Consider the following 19,953-nt stretch of genomic DNA (forward strand, 5'->3'; position numbering starts at 1 on the left):
TTGGTTGCAATTCACTAACGCTGGAAAAAAACTTACCTATATTTAAACCAACCTCGACTTAAGCAGAGGTGGTGGCCCATGACTATAATTCAGCGTCCAGAAGGCAGTAGGCAGGAAGAACAAGAAGTTGACTGACAGAAGTGCCATTACTCTCATTAAAATTCAGGGCAGTTTAAAATAACTTGGCCATAGCTCAGTCACAGTTGGAATTTCTCTATAACCTAACACAGTGCTTCTCTAACTTTGCTTGCACTGAAACTTGGAGCTGGGTTCAGGGCTGGGATGCTGAGTCTGCATTTCCAGGTTTAAGTCGCCTGGCCGGTGGACCTCACCTTGTGTTAGACCACGTGCTAGGGAGAGTTTTAGGGGCTAGGACTACTCCCCGGAGCACTGAGGACTGGCTGTTTTCCTTTTCCCTGCTCAGTTCGTTTTTGGCAGCCAGGACAGCCTGAAGGCCCCTGTGGCTGGCCAGCCCCTGAGCTTCACCACAGTTCATTCTGAAGATCCGCCCTTCCGGGGGGACTCGCGGATGCTTAGACCACAGCGGCTCCGGAGTCACGTGGCCTGCAGAGGCTGGACCTTCGCTCCCAGCCTAGAGCCTCGGGGTGGGGCGGAGCTGGGGGCGGGTCCTCCTGGGCGGGTCCTGGCAAAGGGTCCTCAGTAACCCCCGGAGGTGGAGCGGCTGGCCAGAGCGCCCACTGCAGAGTGGAGCGGTCCCATCGCGGCGCCGTCATGTTCCGGGTCCCCCTGTGTATGCTGCTCCCGCTCCTGGCGCTCCTGCAGTTGCTGGGCGCTGCGCACAGTTTCTATGTAAGTCTCCGGTGCCACCGCGCGGGGACGCTCCGCCGCTGGGAAGCGGGCAGAGGCCGAGGAAAGCCGCGGCTCTGCAAAGTGGGGATCGGGGTTACCCTCCATCTCCCCTCGGAGCACGCAGGCTGCCGAGGCGCAGGCAGTGGCCGGGCCTCCCGTAGGGGCGGGCCGGACGGGCGGGGCGCGCGTCCTTCCTGGTTGCTGGCGCGCGTGGGTTCCGCTGCGGCTGTCCCCTGCGGACCGACCTGCTTCCCGGTTTGCGCATCGCGGTCGGGGGCTAGCTGAGGTGCGCCTGAGTCTTTCCAGCTTCGGTTTCTGGGGAGAGGGGCTCCAGGCTGGTGGCTGCGAGAGGGCTCCGCGGGCAGTGACGTGGGACGCGATCCTTGCAGAGTTCGGGCTTCACAGAGCGCTCCGGAAGGAGAAAAATGGGGTCAGGAGAGGCTCCTGCAGTGGGGTCACCGGAACATTTGCTTTCCGAGACTTCTCCCTTTTCAAGCGTACTGTTCACGTTTCTCGCTAAGCCACCTGCTGGCAGCTTTTAGTTTGAGGTGTGCATCGCCTTGTTGGAAGCCTTTTCCTCTTAGGGTTTGGCAGTGCGGGTCGAGGGTGGAAAGAGGCAAACTGCAGCGGGCGAGGTCTGGGTGGCAGGGCAGTGGCTGAGGCGCGTGGGACACGCACCTGGGGAGGCCCGCACGGAACCTGCGAATAGGACAGGGCGTGGTGGAACGCGGCTCCTACTCTTTTGCACTTTGAGCGAGTCAGCTTGAGGCCCCCGATGGACTGAGTGGGGGGGGGGGCGGTAAGTTCAAGTACCTGCTAGTAGACTTTGAGCCTGGTAGACGTGTAAAAACTACACTCTTGGAAATGATACACGTTTATCTGAAACCAGAGTTGAAACTTTTTGAAGTTTCTGGAAAAACAGTTGCTGAAAATGCTTTCATTTAAGGAAAAGGAAAATCGAGTGCAGCCGGCTTCATCAGAGCTTGACGTCCTGAGTACCAGTGGGCAGAGGTTCCAACAGGTAGGGTAGAGAGGGCAGAAAGGAACCCATAAATCTTCAGTGTCAGGATGAGCAGAAGTGATAAGGTTTTATGGAGGTCACCGGTTTGATGTTAGTCATCAGATAAGAAGTAGGAGGTGCCCTGGGAGAGCGCCACCCAGAGAGGCTGCTGCATGATCCTCGGGAAATCTTAGATGGATCTCTCTCCTGAGCATTTAGATTAGAGCCAACGAAAAATTCCAGTCGACTAGCTTTCTGTTATCCTTGTTTGTTTGCAACATTAACTCTCAAACTTCAGAGCTAGATTAAAAATTAAAATGTGTCTGTTTTTTTTTTTTTCTTCTGCTTTTGTTTTTTGTTTTTTTTTTTTTTTTTCAGAGCTGGGGACCGAACCCAGGGCCTTGAGCTTGCTAGGCAAGCGCTCTACCACTGAGCTAAATCCCCAACCCCCTGCTTTTGCTTTCTCAAGACAGGCTTTCTCTTTGAAGCTCTGGTCGAACTGGGACTCACTCCGTAGAGCAGCCTGGCCTGGAAGTCAGAGATCCTCCTGCCTTAAGAAGTAGTAAACCAATTGGACATTAACAAGCAGTACACTTATATGAAGAAGGGTCTCTCAGTTTTTGGCTAGAACTGTAGTTACTTTAAGAGAAGGGCCGATTGATTTTTTTTTTTAAGTTTTATTTACTTTTATGCATATGAGTACACTGACATTGTCTTCAGACACACCGGAAGAGGGCATCAGATCTTATTACAGATGGTTGTGAGCCACCATGTGGTTGCTGGGACTTGAACTCAGGACCTTGGGAAGAGCAGTCAGTGCTCTTAACCGCTGAGCCATCTCTCCAGCCTGAGAAGACCTATTCTTTGCTTTTTAATGACAGGCTCTCACGAAGTCTGGGCTGGCCTCAAACTTGCTATTATGTAGTCGGACATAGCCTTGGACTTCTGACGAGCCTGCCTTCACCTCTCGCATGCTGGGAGTACCGGCATGCACCACCGTGCCCTGTTTCTGTGGTGATGAGGGTGGAACCCGGGCTTTGTTCATGCTAGGCGCCCTACAAACTGAGCTATGTCCCCAGGCGTAGAAATCAGAGTCTTACATTGCTGTTTTCGGTCTGCAGTCAACTCAGGTTTTGGTGTCTTTGAAAAACTGTATTATGCACTCACTGGAAGTGTGAAAATGTTTCACATGTTATGTTTCCATGTAAGGACATTCGCAGTGATGCTTTGCCATTGTCACGACTCCCGTGTGAGACTTCCCCCAGGTGACACGCTAACAGCGGATCATTTGAAATAGTAATTTTCCTATTAAAAAACAGAATGGGCCGGAGAGATGGTTCAGAGGTTAAGAGCGCTGTCTGCTCCTCCAGAGGTCCTGGGTTCAATTCCCAGCAACCACATGGTGGCTCGCAGCCATCTATAATGAGATCTGGTGCCCTCTTCTGGCCTGCAGGATACACGCAGGCAGAGTGTTGTAGGCACACGAATAAATCTTTAAAAAGAAATAAAGAAAACAGCCTGGGGAGGTGGGGCAGCTGGCCCACGCTTTTAATCCCAGCACTCAGAGAAGCAGAGGCAGGGGGATCTCTGTGAGTTGGAGGCCAGTCTGGTCTATAGAGCAAGTTCTAGGACAGCCAGGGCTACACAGAGAAACTCTGCATATATATATATATATATATATATATATATATATATATATATATATATATATATAGAGAGAGAGAGAGAGAGAGAGAGAGAGAGAGAGAGAGAGAGAGAATGTTTCATGTCCATTCATTGTGGGGACCCTTTAACCGGCTGAAACACTAAGACAACAGTGGAAACTGAAGCAGGAGATGTGGTTTGGTTGGTAGAACGCCTGCCTAGCATGCATGGAACCTAGGGGCCCATCCTCACATAGAGCTGCATGGTAAAGCCTGGAATCCCAGCACCTGTTTGGTGAAGGCAGGAGGGTTGGAAGTTCAGGGTATCCTTGGTCACACTGTGAATCCAAGGCCAGCTTGGACTACCCGAGACCTGTCACAAAAGGAAAAGAAAACCGCCCTCGTGTTTCACGTCATGATTGCGGTGTGTTTCAATAAGGAAGCCTGGTGGCTCACTGGTGTTTGAGTGGCTTGGATTTGAGGCAGGTTGGAGCCATGTCTGTGGCCTGTGGTCTTTGGGCTTTGGTCGAGTGGGGACAAGAATGCTCTGATGGTCTATCCCATAAAGCTGATGCCAGTTCCTGGTTGCAGGCGGAGCTGACCTGGAAGTCTCTCACTGGCCACAGTCCTTTCTCAGGAAGTTACTTGCCTCCCAGAGTCTTCCAGCACTGAGCTTTGGGGGACTCCTCAGGCGCTGGGAGAATGGCGCTCTTCAGGCAGCTGTCCCTGGGCTCCAAGGCTGCCCTGGCTGCAGCCACAGTCTTCGTGTCCATGATCCTCTCCCGCTCCTTCCTGGCGGAGGCCCTTGAGCTCCAGGCCTGGCGCTGGCTGTTCCGTCTGCAGCTGGCCCTGTTCGTGAACTCGATTCTGCTCATTGGTTCCTCGTACATCTGGCGGAGTACAGTGAGCAACCTCAGCCATCCCCCTGCTGTGGAGTCTACCTGTTTCCAGCTTTGGAAGCTGGTTGTCATGACATTTCTGGCCCTGGCACATTCCAGCTTCTTTACCATGCTCTTCTTGGTGGCTGAGGAACCCTACCTGTTTTCCTTAGCAGCCTACTCCTGCCTGGGCGCCTACATCATCATGGTATTCTTCCTCTGCATCTTGAATGCCATGGAGCAGGCCTACCAGTTCTTAGCCTGGCGCAGTGGTAGGGTGGTGGGCAGCCCTAACAAGACAAGGCACCTGGTGCTCAGGCCTGCGCTGGCGGTGGCCGTGACGGCTGTGCTCAGTACCATTGGCCTCCTGAATGCTGCCCAACCCCCGTTGGTGAAAACCGTGGAGGTGCCCATCCACCAGCTGCCCCCTTCGATGAATAACCTCAAGATCGCCCTCCTTTCGGACATTCACTTGGGGCCCACGGTGGGCAGGACCAAGATGGAGATGTTTGTGAGGATGGTGAACAGGCTAGAGCCAGATATCACGGTGATCGTGGGCGACCTCTCCGATTCAGAAGCCTCTATCCTGCGGACGGCGGTCGCTCCTTTGGGTCAGCTCCGTTCCCGTCTCGGCAACTACTTCGTCACGGGTAATCACGAGTACTATACGTCGGACGTCAGCAACTGGTTCACACTGCTGGAATCCTTGCACGTCCGGCCCCTACATAATGAGAATGTCAAGATTTCTTCTGCCTCGGGGGACCCGGACAGTGGAGGGGGAGAGAGAGAATGGGTCTGTTTGGCAGGTGTGGATGACATAGAAGCAGACATCCTTCACTACTCTGGGCACGGCATGGACCTTGACAAGGCTCTGGAAGGCTGCAGCCCAGAACATGCCACCATCTTACTGGCTCATCAGCCTCTGGCTGCCAAGAGAGCCCTCCAGGCTCGGCCAGATATAAACTTGATCCTTTCCGGGCACACTCATGCAGGGCAGATCTTCCCCTGGAATGTTGCGGCCTATCTCCTGAACCCTTTCTTTGCTGGACTTTACCAAGTAGGCAAGGCTACGTTCGTGTACGTTAGCCCGGGTACAGCCTACTATGGGATACCCATGAGGTTGGGGAGCAGGGCAGAAATCACAGAACTCATACTGTGGCGGGCTTCGTAAGCCTGCCCGATGGTCCTGCCTTGCCTTGCCCCGCCCTGGCCTATGACCTTTGTCCATCTCCTATACCATCCTAACCTTGCCAGCCCCCTTTGGGCACAGCCTGCTGGGGAACATCGATTTGCAGTGAGGCTGCCTGGAAAATTCAGGCTGGCTCAACTCTTTAGATAATGAACCACTTTTGACCGTACACCTGGGGGTCCACTCCGCCCCATATGCTGGAGTGGGCATTTGTTTTCCAGCTGCCGTGGAGATGGGGGTCCTTTTGCAGAGTGTGGGGTGGCGGGGAAGGGCACTTCTTGACCAAACTCAGGGAGGGGCAGGAACACTTGTCTCCTGTGGGTTTAGCTATGGTTAGGGTGGGCTCTGGAATCATTTGATAGTTGGTTTGGGCATGGGCCGTGTTGAGAGGCTAGTATCCCTTTCCTCCATGTCAATGAAGGTCACCTTTATTGAGGACATCGGCAAACCCCATTGAATCATGGGGCACTTCTTGTCTGCACCTTGAGGGGTCCTGATTACTGTGCAGAGTAGTTGGACCAGAATGGCTAGAAAAACGAGTCATGGGGACTGTGGTAGGGGACGACTGCGGTCCCTTAGGGACTTAGCAGTTCTGAGTCCCTGGTTCTTTGTAGTTTTTGGGTGAGATAATTAAGGACAGGCTGCTTCTGTGTTTGGGGGTGAGGAAGGACACTGGATGTGATGAGGTATCTTTAAAACACCACAGTGACAAATACTTTCCTAGGAGGTGCTCAACGACAGGTTCCAACTCAGTGTGTGAAGGGAGTTCATTCTGCAGCCCGATGGTTTGATGTTTTTAGAGGTTACAGCGGATGCGGGATTCTGTGTGCAGATAAACAAGACCCTAGAGTCTCACGTTCCCCTCAAAGGGCCTTGCTTGTTTGAGGCACTTTGTTTGTTCGAACGAGGCAGGTTCAGTTCACTCACAGCTAGATGAGGGGGTCCCTCTAAGAGTCTCTCACTGCAGGAGGCCATCTTTAATAATCATTGAGGTCAGCACCTCCTACCCATCAGGCCAGGTTTGGGTCTGAGATTTTGGTGAGAAGCTGAGGTTTCTCGTCTACCCATAGGAAAGTTGAAGCTGCCCCAGGTCTGACCCAGCTCTGCCCTTGCAGGTTGCCCTAGGCCCTGGAAAGGCAGGGTCTGTCTTACCTGCTTGGGGGAATTCTAACCCTACCTTGGCCTCTGGTCACAGAAGCTTAGGGTCATTCGCAGGGCTTCTAGACCCACAAGAAACAAAGCGCTCTCTTGTGCAGTGTCTGTCGTTGGTCTAGTCTTTCTTTGCCAGGGGCAAGAGAGACATTGCCCTTTGCAGAGCCGAGAGCTAGCTGGGCTTAGGAAGAGGCTCTACTGAGATGTGTTTAAGAACATCTGGGAGGCTGAGAGTCCTCTGTCTGGAATGGGGCTTCCTGCTGCTTGTGAGAGAGGGTTGAGACCTGACAGTGGCAAGTCCTCCTAGATTCTTAGCTTCCGTCATCCCAGAAATGGCCGTACTTCTTGTATCTACCTCAAGGCTGCTGTGCTGAGAGAACGCTGAGCCCGTACCCACGGTGGGCACACACTGTAATGTTTGTTAATCAGTGCACCGAGACCTGCCAGGGAGCATTGCCAAGCAAAAGTGCCTAGAGAGCCAACCTGGGGGACTGTCGATGGCTGGCCTGCTGCCCTCCAGCACAGCCCAGATGTACATGTGATACTAAGAGCCACCTTCCTGGCAAGTGTCTCGAGTTTCCTATGCACACTCTGCTTCCGTAAATGGAGGATTCTTCACCTTTTTGTCTTTCTGGTGTGATGCTGTCTAGTGGGTCCAGGAGGTTACTGACTCATTCTTGTCTCCCATCCCAGTATTGGCAGGGCGCCATCTGGTCCCCGAATGAATGAATGAATGAATGAATGAATGAATGAAGCAAACATACCTGTAATTCCCAGCACTCAGTAGATAGAGACAGGAAAATTGGGAGTTCAAAGCTCGTAGTGAGTTTGCAACCATCCTGGGTTACATGAGATCCTGTCTTGGGGGGTGAGGGGTGGGGGGGGAGGAGAGAAAGAAATAGCTTTGCCTAGATACTGTGATGGTCTCATTTCCCACCCACCCCAGAGAGGATTTCAACGCACTGGGCTAATCTGTAGTTGGGATTCTAGGAGAAGCCACAACTCAGCACCTTGTCCCCCGAGACCTCCTCTCGCACCTGCCACCCCTCCAACCTCACGAAGGCCTTTAATCCATGTCCTCCATTTCTGCTGTCAACCCTCTTGGGGTCACGACTGCCCTTTCTGTTCTCCTCAGCTTTGGATTTCAGCAGACTGAGTCAATGCCTTCTCAGTCCAATCCTCTAGGCTACTGGTAGCCTTTGACTCCTGCCATTCCTATTCTTCCTCGTTTTCTGGTTCTTTCTCTTCGGGGCATTAGACCCATCCTGGTCTCGTTTTTGATACGGTCGTCTTGTGACCTGTGTGCACATCTGCTGTTCTGGCTTTCGGGTGTTTTGTTTTTTGGTTTTTGTTTTTGTTTTGTTTTGTTTTGAAGCAAGGTCTTGCTTTGTACACCAGATGGCCTTCAACTTGCAGTTATCCTCCTGCCTCTGCCTCCCAAGAGCTGGATGCCAGCATGCGTCACCACAGCTGGCTCCTTTCGTCCTCTCTGAACTCTGCTTTGCCAAATGCTTTTCTATTAGCAGACCGGGGTTGGGTTGCCACTTGGTTGAGAGAGAACTTGCCTTGCAAGTGTGAGGCTCTGGGTTCGATCTGGGGACGTCAGAGAAAGGAAAAAACAGTGGTGAGGGACAGTCGGGTGGCTCAGCAGGCCGCCTCACAAGCCTCCCTTCAGCTCCATCTCTGAAACCCATGGTGGAAGGAGAGAACTCCACAGAGCTGTTCTCCGACCTCCCCCCATGGATTCCGTGCCACACCTCTGCACAGCGCATAATGCTTATATAAATAAAATTGTCTAACGAGATGGTACTGCCTGTTCTTCTGAAGGTCTTCTATCCTAATAAAGGAAAGAGCGATGCCGTGTTTGTGTCAGGTCCTCTCTTCTCGATCTCTCTTACACTGCTTTACCTTCAGCCTTCAGGGCGTGCGTGTTAGCACGCAGTGTTCACCACGTTTCCTCCTTGACAGCTCTTTCAGTCTCAGGGCCCCACCCTAGGGACTGCGGGTGTGCACTGCCAGGCCCACCCTCTTCAGGTCACTTTTATTTCTGTGGTTCAGTTGCACTGCACCCCCTTTCCCTTCTGAACTGAGCTGTTGTGTAAAGGTCCATCCGTTGTGTTTTTATAGCCAAATGTCTATTTTTTTTTTTTTTTTTGGTTCTTTTTTTCGGAGCTGGGGACCGAACCCAGGGCCTTGCGCTTCCTAGGTAAGCGCTCTACCACTGAGCTAAATCCCCAGCCCCGCCAAATGTCTATTTTGCTTACTCTTGCGCTGTTTTCTTCTGCTCCCTGTTCCAGTAGTCTCTCTCTTCTCTTCTCTTTTTTGTGTTTGGAGACAGGGTCTCTGTATGTAGCCCTGGCTAGCCTGGAGCTCACTACATAGACCAGGCTGGCCTAAAAGTCCAGATCTGTCTGCCTCCCCGTGCTCAGTTCTTTATTTTCTTGAGGAAATGTCTCTTTACAGTTTGATCTTCATATGAGTCAAAGCCTGAAAAGTTCCGTGTGTCTCTCGGATCACTTCTCTTTAATTCTGTGACATTCCTCTTACTCATGTAAACATGGACACACCCAAAAAAGTTAAGGGAGCTGGAGAGATGGCTCAGCCGTTAAGAGCACTGACTGCTCTTACAGAGGTCCTGAGCTCAATTCCCAGCAACCGCATGGTGGCTCACAACCATCTGTCATGGGAACTGATGCCCTCTTCTGGTGTGTCTGAAGACGGTGACAGTGTACCCACATACATTAAAAAAAAAGTTAAGGGGCTGGGGATTTAGCTCAGTGGTAGAGCGCTTACCTAGGAAGCGCAAGGCCCTGGGTTCGGTCCCCAGCTCCAAAAAAAAAAAAAAAAAAAAAAAAATAAAAAAAAATAAAAAAAATAAAAAAAAAGTTAAGCAAAAATAATTGAGGACATCTTTATTTAAGGTATATTTTGAAAGAGGGGTGTGTGTGTGTGTGTGTGTGTGTGTGTGTGTGTGTGTGGTACTAATATGGAGGTCAGAGGACAGGTCCTCTTCTTCCTGTGGGTCTCTGGGATCAAACTCATATTCTGCCAAGCACCTTTACTCAGCTTTTAAAAAAAATTTTTTTTTTTTTGGTTCTTTTTTTCAGAGCTGGGGACCGAACCCAGGGCCTTGCGCTTCCTAGGGAAGCTCTCTACCCTGAGCTAAATCCCCAACCCCTAGCTTTTAAAATTTTTAATCGTGCGTGCGTGTGTGCATGTGTGTGTGCGTGCGTGCACGTGTGTGCCCATGGGTGCAGAGGCCAGGGGTTGCAGGCTGTTATGGGTACCTGACACTGAGCAACCAAGTTTTGTTCCATCTCCAGCTGCCGATTTTTATTTTTAAAACTATGCATTTGTCTTTTTTTTTTTTTCTCCCTGAGATACAGGGACAAAATTAAGCTGATCACTGTCCTGGAGGGCAGAGTGTGCCCATCCCTCTCCTATCCTCCGGTTTCTGTTCCCCCACCTCCCTGTGGCAGTGTCCTCTCTTTAGCTTGGCGTTTCAGAGGTGAGAAAATGTTCTTGACACAAGACACATGAGCAAGATGGCTGAGCATGGGTGTGTGGTACCCACAGATCTGCCCCGGGGGCATCATCATGGAGAACCTCAATTGCTTTGCTTCACCAGCCTGTTGGAAATGAAGTCCTGGCCACAGCAGCCTCTGGACTTCCGGCCACCTGAAATTACTCTTGGCTTTCTCTCCATGTATGACCTTAAGGGACTATGGGGCCATAAGTGAGCAGAGCCCTCCCTCCCACTCCCCCGCTTTCCATAGCCCTGAGCTGCTAGTGAAACAGCTGGGTTCTTCCCCCCCAGCCCCACCCCACCGGGGTGAGTTGGCAGGGCTCCTGGAGGGTGAGTAGGGACCCATTGGATTGGAACTTCTCAGCTTTCTCCCAGAAGACTTGGAGACCGAGGTCTAGCTTGATGAGCTCATTCACAATGACCCTTAACCTGTGATGTCACCAAGCTGCTTTTACTAAGTCCAGGGATGTGCATGGGGGATGCAGATATATTTATTTTTAGCACTGAGGACTAGAAATCTTGGGGGAGATGTTCAGGTTGGTCAAGTGACGCTCAATTCTGTGTTAGAGTTAGTGGGGTTTTTGTTGTTTTCTTAAAGATGCTTGTAACTGAAGAAATCACACTGAATTGGACCCCTGATGAGTCCATCTAAGGGTGTTTTGTGTGTGCTGATTTGTTTTTTTTTTTAAACCTCCAGTATGATATGCAGTGTGTGTATAGTGGGGGTGGGGACTCCAGGCGACCTGAACATCCATTATGGCTGTGCTTAGGACTGCGTTTTGTTTTGTGTTCCTGTGGCTATGCACTTTGTAAATACACCGATGCTACTCCACCCTGCAAGTGTGAAATAAAGTTTTCTCTCTTCGTGATCACTTTTTGGTGTCCATTCGTTCGGAAGGGATTGAGTCATACCCTGGGCAAATTTGAGGGTCTTTTTCTTTTAATTACTAGAAGCTAGCTTCTTGTCTTTTGCTTTCTTCCTCTTCCCTCACCTCCCTCCCTTTTTTCACTCCTGTTTCCCTCTTCTCTCTTCTCCCTTCTTTCCCTTCTGCTTCCTCTTCTCTTTTAAAGAAATTATTATTTATGATTATTGATTTGCACATATGTGTGTGCCTGTGTGAGTTTATGTGCACTGTGTGCAGTAGCCCATGGAGGCCAGCAGAGGGCATCAGGTCCTCTAGAGCTGGAGTTATGGGTGGCCGTGAGCTGCCTAACCTAGGTGATAAGAACTGAACAGGGGTGTACTGGAAAGATGCCTCAGTGGTTAAGAGCACTGACTTCTCTTCCAGAGGTCCTGAGTTAAATTCCCAGTAACACATGGTGGCTCACAACCATCTGTAATGGGAACCGATACCCTCTTCTGGTGTGTCTGAAGACGGCGACAGTACTCATACATCAGATGGAATTCGATAAAGATGACCTTTAAACCTTGATGGAAGGAGATTCTTCCAGGAGCGTGGTCTCTGGGTTTTCCTTGAGGAAGAGATGATGAGTATCCAATTCTGGAACTTTCACTGCACTCATAAAAACCCTTGTGTGTGGTGAGGGTGCTGCTTGGTTCCAGCTTGCGTTCAAACCAGGGAAATAATGGTAGGATTGTTCTACCTCTGGGATCCACTGTGTGAGGGACTTGGACCTTCTTGGGAGTGACAAAGGGGAAAGATGGTCTGTGACATTTCATAGTATCAGTGTTGGCTACGACTGAGCTGTACCAATGGCCTGGATGCACCTCTCTGCAGGTAGGTACCCCAAGTCCCATTGTTGAGGGTTTTGGGAGTGGCTAGCTATTGCTTGGCAAGCAGTTACACTATGGGGTCCTTCCTTCAGGAGATACTCACCCTCCCTTTAACCAGTGTGGCAGCAAACTGACTCACAGCTGGAGGTTGGAAAGAGGCACCTCAGCTTTCTAGCGGCCCTCTCAGCACACGGGGATTCTGTTGCCTATGACATGACGGGGAATTGTGTCCCTCAGTTTTGGATTATCACAGTGGTCGATAATGCCAGGATGTCACTGTCCCCAGCGATGAGGGCCCAATGTCATTGGTGGTATCTTTTGTCTTCCGGCATCTACTGAGGACTACTAAGGTTACCAAAAGCCTTTCTCCCTGGCTGAACGTGCATCCTCTGGGCCTCCTGAGGTATAAGGTTTATAGGGTCAGACAGTGGTTTCTCTCAGGTGTGTCTTTACGTTAGTTACTCCCTCCTTGAACAAACACTCCATTGCTCCCTCAGTCATAGGCAGACCTTCCTGCAGACTAGTGTCATGTTTGTTCCCAAGAAACTATTCCATGAGCTTAGGTATTCGAGCTGACACCACAGTGATAGTTCCTGAGTCAGGCCAGATACCCCATCCTGCTGCCCTCTCCCAGGACACTGTCCTTTGTTTCCTCTAGGTCCATCCCAGTGTCCCACCATGATTAAACCCTCAACCTTGCTTTTCTGGTAGGAGATGAAGGTCTCTGTAGAAACCGTTACAGACATTCGTGCCACTCAAAGAATGCCCTGAGTGGCCTAAACCTGTCAGTCCCTCTCTTCAGAGCTTCCAAACCTGCTAGCCAAGACAGACAGCCCTGAAGTCTGTCCAGTTCCTGGTAAACCAAAAGCACTAAGTCACGTGGCAACTCCCGCACGAGGAGAGTGTTCAACAGGTACTGTGCTTACTGTGCAAGAACTCAGGGAACCCTGGGTTCGGTCCCCAGCTCCAGAAAAAAAAAAAAAGAGAACTCAGGGAAAGGGGCTGGAGAGATGGCTCAGTGGTTAAGAGCACTGACTGCTCTTCCAGAGGGCCTGAGTTCAATTCCCAGCAACCACATGGTGGCTCACAACCATCTGTAATGGGATCTGATGCCCTCTTCTGGTGTGTCTGAGGATAGCGACAGTGTACTCATACATAAAATAAAATAAATCTAAAAAAAAAAAGAACTCAGGGAAAGGAAGAGAGAAAGAACGGACTCCACACGGTCCTCTGATCTCTGCATGTGCACTGTGGCACACGTACAACGCCAAGCATGCTACACACGTGTGTGAGCACACACACTTACACAGTGCTCTCATACACACTCATGCACACTTACAGACATGCACACTCATACACGTGCACACTAAAGCTAATTTAAACATGTCCCCCTTAACCTGGACCTCTTCTGTATCTAGCGTAGGTGAGGAACATGGCATACATTTTGGAGTATTGAACACTAGCTGTAGGGTCACCTCCAAAAACTCCAGATGCTGGCCCACAGCCCATGTGTAGGTCTTTGTTTCATTTCTCACTGCCCTGACAAACCTAAGGGTCCTTGGATTGTGGTGTGGAGGTGCAGTCCAGCGAGATGGGGCAGGACTGTGAGGCAGACAGCTGATCACATTGGGTCCAGGGTGGAAAGACAGAAATGAGTACTGATACTCATTGGCCTAGTTTCTTTTCTTCAGCCGTAGCTCCCAGCCCATGCATAGTAACGCCCACAATCAGAGTAGGTCTCCCACCACCATTTAAAACTCCCCGGGAACTCCCTCACAGATACCTTTGTCTTAGTCACTATTCTGTTGCCATGAAGAGACGCCATGACCAAGGCAACTTCTAAAACATTTCATTGCGGGACTTACTTAGAGTCCATGATCATGGCAGGGGGTCGGGTGGGGGGTGGGGGTGGGGAGCATGGCAGCAAGCAGGAGGACATGGTGCCAGGGCAGAAGCTGAGCCACAAGCACGAGGCAGAGAGAGGTAATTAGGAATGGCTCGGGCTTTAGAAACCCTTGAAGGTGGACTGGAGAGATGGCTCAGAGCACTGACTGTTCTTCCAGAGGTCCTGAGTTCAAATCCCAGCAACCACATGGTGGCTCACAACCATCTGTAATGGGATCTGATGCCCTCTTCTGGTGTGTCTGAAGAGAACGATAGTGTACTCACATACATGATGTAAATAAAAAAAAAAAAAAAACCTCGAAAGCCACCCCCCAATGACACACCTCCTCTAACAAGGCCACACCTCCCCATCCTTTCTAAAGAGTTCTACCAGCTGGGGACCAAGCATTCAAATATACGAGGGCATGGGGACCACTCTCAACCACCACACTTAGCCTTCCGTCTCTGTTCTTGGAGACAGTCAAAGTTACTCGTCACCGTAGGCCGTTCCTGGTACCACTTGTCTTAATTTCCCTCTGGAAACAGAACCTGAAACAAAGGCTTGGGGGGCAGGTGGCTTGAGAATCCAAATGATCACAGGAACGAGGGGGAGGAGGGGAGACCTGCGAATATACACCTCATTTTCTAGCCCATACTGTGGCGATCAGCCAGTCAGCTATGAGGCTGGTGGAACCTGGCCCCGCCCCCCCTTCCCTGAAAACTTCCAGGCGCACGTGCCAACTCCGGCTTCCCATAACCCTGGTTTGGAGGGTGCCTGCTTCCCCTTGCTACCTGCCTTCGTCCACCAGGGTGCAGTGTTCCACGCTGTTTAACAGCTTCTAATCCCAAACTGGGTTCCTTTCTTTGACCTTTCAGCCGGTGAAGGTGTATACCGGGCGTGTTGGAGTTTACTGTGCTGGGTGCGATTCGCTGTTGTCTGTCCCTGAGATAGGTGCTGATTTACGTCCCCCGGGGCCCCAATCAGTTCGACTCATGAACTGAGTTGTACCCTACGGCTTCAAGAATACGGTTCAAGGGGTTGGGGATTTGGCTCAGTGGTAGAGCGCCTAGCAAGAGCAAGGCCCTGGATTCAGTCCTCAGCTCCAAAGGGGGTTGGGAGGGGACAGAGATAAAATAACAGAAAGAATACCGTTTGAAAGTTCCTTTCCTCTGATTCCCCAGCGGTTACAGGTGAGAGGTGGGGACGGAGAGGACACTTGCCCAGGTCACTCTGGGACTCAGAGCAGCAGTTAGGATGGGGACCCATGGTTCTATTAATTCGTGCGTTTGAGACAGGCAATCCTGTAGCACAGGCTGGCCTCAAATTCTGAATGTAGCTAAGGATCGCCTTGGATTTCTGATCCTCTTTCCTCCACTTCTCTGACACTCCACCCCCAGCACCTGATCCTGGCTGTCTGCCCTGCTTTTTATATTCCTGGTGATCCGAACGGGGGACATTGCTGTTGAGCTGATGTGTGTGCCTCTACGCCTCACACACAGCTCAGTGGATGGAGTCCCAGCTCCTGGATGTCAGCAGGCTCCAGATTTTGGGAGCAGAGCCAAAGAGGGGGTGGCCTCCTCAGTTACTCTGTAGCCAAGTCACCTGGGCTGGGCAGAGCCGCGGCTTGTGTATCAGTTATTGTGTAACGTAGTAAGTCTGCTCGTTGTGTAACTTAAACAGAAAAGCATCTGCCCCGGGCTGCACTTCTGAAGTAAAGGTTCACATTCTCACCTGGCCCCTTCCTTGCCCTGCAGAATGTCTCCCAGAGGACATTTGAGCTGGACTACAAACGGGACCGCTTCCTCAAGGATGGGCAGCCATTCCGCTACATCTCGGGAAGCATTCACTACTTCCGGATACCCCGATTCTACTGGGAGGACCGGCTGCTAAAGATGAAGATGGCTGGGCTGGATGCAATCCAGACGTAAGGAAGGACATTTGCCTGAGGACCCCCCTCCCCCAATACCCACGCCTAACTTTATTTCTTCCATTCTAGCTATTGTGTTGCTCGGAAGTAGGAGAGAGCTCTGTGTACACCCGGTAGGGACTCATTAGGAGCCTGTCTGGCCTTCTTAAAGATAGCGAAGCACTTTTCACTTGAACTTTATCCTCAGAAACCATGAAGTTGAAATCAGCTTGAAGAGGCGAAGGTAGGAGGGCAGGGAATGGCTTAGAAGGCACAGGTGTCTGCTGCCAAGCCTGACAGGCTGATTTCGATCCTGGGAACCTACACGGTAGAAGAGAACAGAGTCCTACGGGGTGTTGTCTGATCTACATGTGTGCGTGTGCATGTCTGCCCGCAAGCACACACAATACGCTAATAAAGGTCATAGCTCATGAAACTTACATTTATGCCAAGGCCATGTCGTTGGTCCAAGGTCCAGTGAGGAGCCGAATGGGAGGAGGTATGGAGTGTGGCTGCTTTTGATGTGAGGAAGTAAGTCTTGTGCTTAGGTTTTTGGAACCCAGCTCATCTTACCGGGTTAATTTTTTGAGCCAGGATATAGGTTCACATCAACAGGCATGTTCCAGAATCCTCTGACTCTGTGAGGTGACTGTGGGAGAGTGATCACTGGATTTTGCAGAGCCAGTGTGAATTACCGATAACGTCTTAAAAGATAAAGGGTGAGAAAGCTTTAGTGGGTTTGGTAGAAATCTAGGGGATTCCCCATTTATTCTGGATCCCAGTTCACTCACAGTTGCTAACACAGAGTTCCGGTGGGCCGTGGCTCACCCTGGATGGTCCGTATGAGGAAGGATGGTGCTTGTGGGGCTCATCAACCAGGCTTTTGTGCCGAGAGTGACGGGGAATGGGCGCGTGTGTGTGTGTCTTCACCAGAGCTGGGGAAGGCGGTTCAGTTTGGCTCATTCCATTTCCTGGCCTGGTATCCCTGATGAAAGTCTTTTGTCTTCTTGTAGGTTGGAGGTTTACCTGTGGCTTTGTTTTCAGTGCTGAGAGCCAAACTCAGGCTTTCGCACATGTTGGGCAAGAACATTACCACAGGGCTATGTAGTACTCTAGACTGGGTGGGATTTTTTTTTTGTTTCTTGTTATAGATGTACATATAGACATATAATGTTATATTCATATAACATGTATGTCTATATATCATGCGCATGCAATGCCCTCAGAGTCCAGAAGAGGGAGGCATATCTCCTGGAACTGTAGTTTCAGACAGTTGTGAGTGGCCATGTGGTTAGGAACCAAACCTAAATTCTCTGAAAAAGTGTTAAGTGAGCTTAACCGCTGAGGAGCCATCACACACACACACACACACACACACACACACACACACACACTCACACTCACACAGACACACACACACACACACAGACACACACAGACACACACACACAGACACACACACACTCACACACACACAGACACACACCTCACACACACAGACACACACCTCACACACAGACACACACAGACACACACAGACACACACAGACACACACCTCACACAGACACTGACACACACAGACACACACAGCCACACACACAGACACACACCTCACACACACTCACACACACCTCACACACACAGACACACAAACAGACAGATACACACAGACACACACAGACACACACCTCACACACACAGACACTCACACACACACAGACACACACAGACACACACTCACACACACACAGACACACACAGACACACGCTGCCTCTTTTAAAGGAGATAGGATCTCTCTATTGTAGCTCAGGCTAATCTAGAACCCACAATCCTGCCTCAGCCTCCTGAATACTAAGATTATGTGACAGGTAAGCACCATGCCTGGCTTATTCTTACTTTTTAAGTGTTTGTTTTTTTGAGAGAGAGCTTCTCTTTGTCCTCTGGCTGTCCTGGAACTCTCTTTGTAGACCAGGCTTAAACTCATAGAGGCCCACCTGCCTGTGTCCCCTGGGTGCCGGGGTTAAAGGTAAATGCCGCTGTGACAGCTATTTCTTTGTTTATTTTTCAAGTAGACGCTCATGTAGCCCAGGCTACCCTCAAATTTACTGTGACCCCAGGCTAGCCACTTAACTCTTACCTTTCTGCCTGTACTTCCCAAGTGCCACTGTGTTCAGTTTAACCTTTATTTTTTTTAAATAAATATCTCATATTCCTTTAGCATGATAATTAGAGTTCGTGCACTTATTAAAGTTTTCGGTGTGCTGGGAGATTTTTTTTTTCTGTCACAGTTTTTATGGAATTGTTCTCAGAGGCCTGTTTTGGGGTTCCGAATTAGAGCGGGTACCTGGTATGCTCAAGGACGGTGTCCGATTCTCAAGGTGTCAAACCTGCTGGGTATAAAGTGAAGCCAAAGGAGAGGTGTACAGAATTGACCAGGAAGCCATCTGAAATAAATCCGCCTGGGCAGATAACGCTGGTAACTCATTCGTGTCCTCAGAGCAGTTCTGTGTGTGAGGAGCATCATCTGTAATCCTGCCAGACCACAGACAAAAATAAACAAACAAAAACCCACAGGTTGACCTCCCCCGTCCCCCACCATGCCACCAGTCAGGAAGCAAGAGAGAGTGAATGAGAGTGGCCCTGCTGGACCATCTCCAGCATGACATACAGAGGCCAGCCTCGGCCTCCTGCTCCTTGTCAAGCTCAGTGACTCCCATCCAGGTACTTGCCTGAGCTGACTGTACCATGTGTGTGTGCATGTGTGTACCATGTGTGTGTGCATGTGTGTGCATGTGTATGTGCATGTGTGTACCTTGTGTGTGCATGTGTGTGTGCATGTGTGTACCGTGTGTGTGCATGTGTGTGTGCATGTGTGTGCATGAGTGCAGCATGTGTATGGAGGACAGAAGACAACCTGTAGAAGCCAGCACTCTGCTTACACTATATGGGTTCCCAGATTGAACTCCTAGGGTGAGGCTTGGCGGTGGCCTTTACCCACCGGGCCTTAGCACTGGCCTATGTCCCACTCTTATGCCTGTGGTGTCAAACAGTCATAGAGCCCGGGCTCCCTTCTCTTCCCTCCCATTCAACTACCACTGTGAGGATTTCAGCCATGTGTGTCTTCACAGGTACGTGCCCTGGAACTTCCATGAACCCCAGCCAGGACAATATGACTTTTCTGGGGACCGTGATGTGGAACATTTCATTCAGCTGGCTCACCAGCTGGGACTCCTGGTGATCCTGAGGCCTGGGCCCTACATCTGTGCAGAGTGGGACATGGTGAGTTTGTTGCAGGACCCTGCCTGCCTGGTCGGCATGAGTACAGGCAGGAGAGGCTGACCGGGGCTGGGGTGGTGCTCTGGCAGAGTAGATTAAATAAGCGATCTAAGACTCAGAGTCTAGAACATGTGGTGCTGTGATCCACCAGCATTTATTCCTTTAGTGAGGTGCCAGGCAGAGAGGAGCAGGCTGGAGGCAGAACCTGGGGACTTCCTCTTGGCTTCCTCTGTCACAGACATGGACTGTGCTCCGCTCTGTCTCCTTCATGGATTAGTTATAAAATTAAGAGAAGCACATAAAAACAGCTTTGGGGGCTGGAGAGATGGCTCAGCTCTTCCAGAGGTCCTGAGTTCGATTCCCAGCCACCACATGGTGACTCACAACCATCTGTAATGGGGCCGATGCCCTCTTCTGGTGTGTCTGAAGACAGCTACAGTGTACTTATATACATAAAATAAGTAAATCCTTTTTTTATTTTTAAAAAGAGCCTTTGGGTATAGCTCCATGGTAGGGCCCGGGCTAGACCAAGCCTGTAATCCAAGCACTTGAGAGGCAGAGGCAGGAGGATAGGGCTAGCAGGTGCCCTATGGGGGAGTAGGGAGGAGGAGGGTTCCAGCTTTAAATTTAGCTCAAAACAAAGAGGGGAAGGTGTCTTGATTCTTAGAACAGGATTAGTAGAGAGATCCTAATTTTTTTATATTCCAGTTTCCCAGAAGCCCAGGTCATTTCCCCCTCTGTCTTCTCCCTCCCTGCTGACAGCAATCTCTCCTAAAGTGACAGGCAAATGACTGCTGTTTTCTCTCTCATAGGGGGGCTTACCCGCTTGGTTACTAGAGAAAGAATCGATCGTTCTCCGGTCTTCCGACCCAGGTGAGTTACCGATGCCCCTTAAAAGACTTAGGAGAGATTGGACACTTTGTATCAAAAGAGCCAGGCATTTGAAGGTGG

At 50.6% G+C, this 19,953-nt stretch overlaps 2 protein-coding genes across 2 annotated transcripts in view; both read left to right on the forward strand.

Moving 5' to 3' along the window:
• Window positions 1-645: 645 nt before the first annotated feature.
• On the forward strand, window positions 646-8,533 carry Tmppe (transmembrane protein with metallophosphoesterase domain). The gene is made up of 2 exons (NM_001399026.1): window positions 646-810; window positions 4,045-8,533. Exon 2 carries the CDS (start codon window positions 4,156-4,158, stop codon window positions 5,500-5,502), a length of 1,347 nt encoding a protein of 448 aa, NP_001385955.1. The 5' UTR covers window positions 646-810; window positions 4,045-4,155; the 3' UTR covers window positions 5,503-8,533.
• The window catches only part of Glb1 (galactosidase, beta 1), a 72,609-nt gene continuing 53,312 nt past the window's right edge, over window positions 657-19,953 (forward strand). Inside the window, exons 1-4 of the mRNA NM_001108192.2 lie at window positions 657-810; window positions 15,573-15,742; window positions 18,855-19,005; window positions 19,815-19,875. Coding sequence (NP_001101662.1) covers window positions 733-810; window positions 15,573-15,742; window positions 18,855-19,005; window positions 19,815-19,875 — 460 coding nt within the window. The 5' untranslated portion in view covers window positions 657-732. The remainder of the gene's footprint in view (window positions 811-15,572; window positions 15,743-18,854; window positions 19,006-19,814; window positions 19,876-19,953) is intronic.

This window comes from Rattus norvegicus, chromosome 8, assembly GCF_036323735.1.
Source record: "Rattus norvegicus strain BN/NHsdMcwi chromosome 8, GRCr8, whole genome shotgun sequence".
Lineage (NCBI taxonomy): Eukaryota > Metazoa > Chordata > Mammalia > Rodentia > Muridae > Rattus > Rattus norvegicus.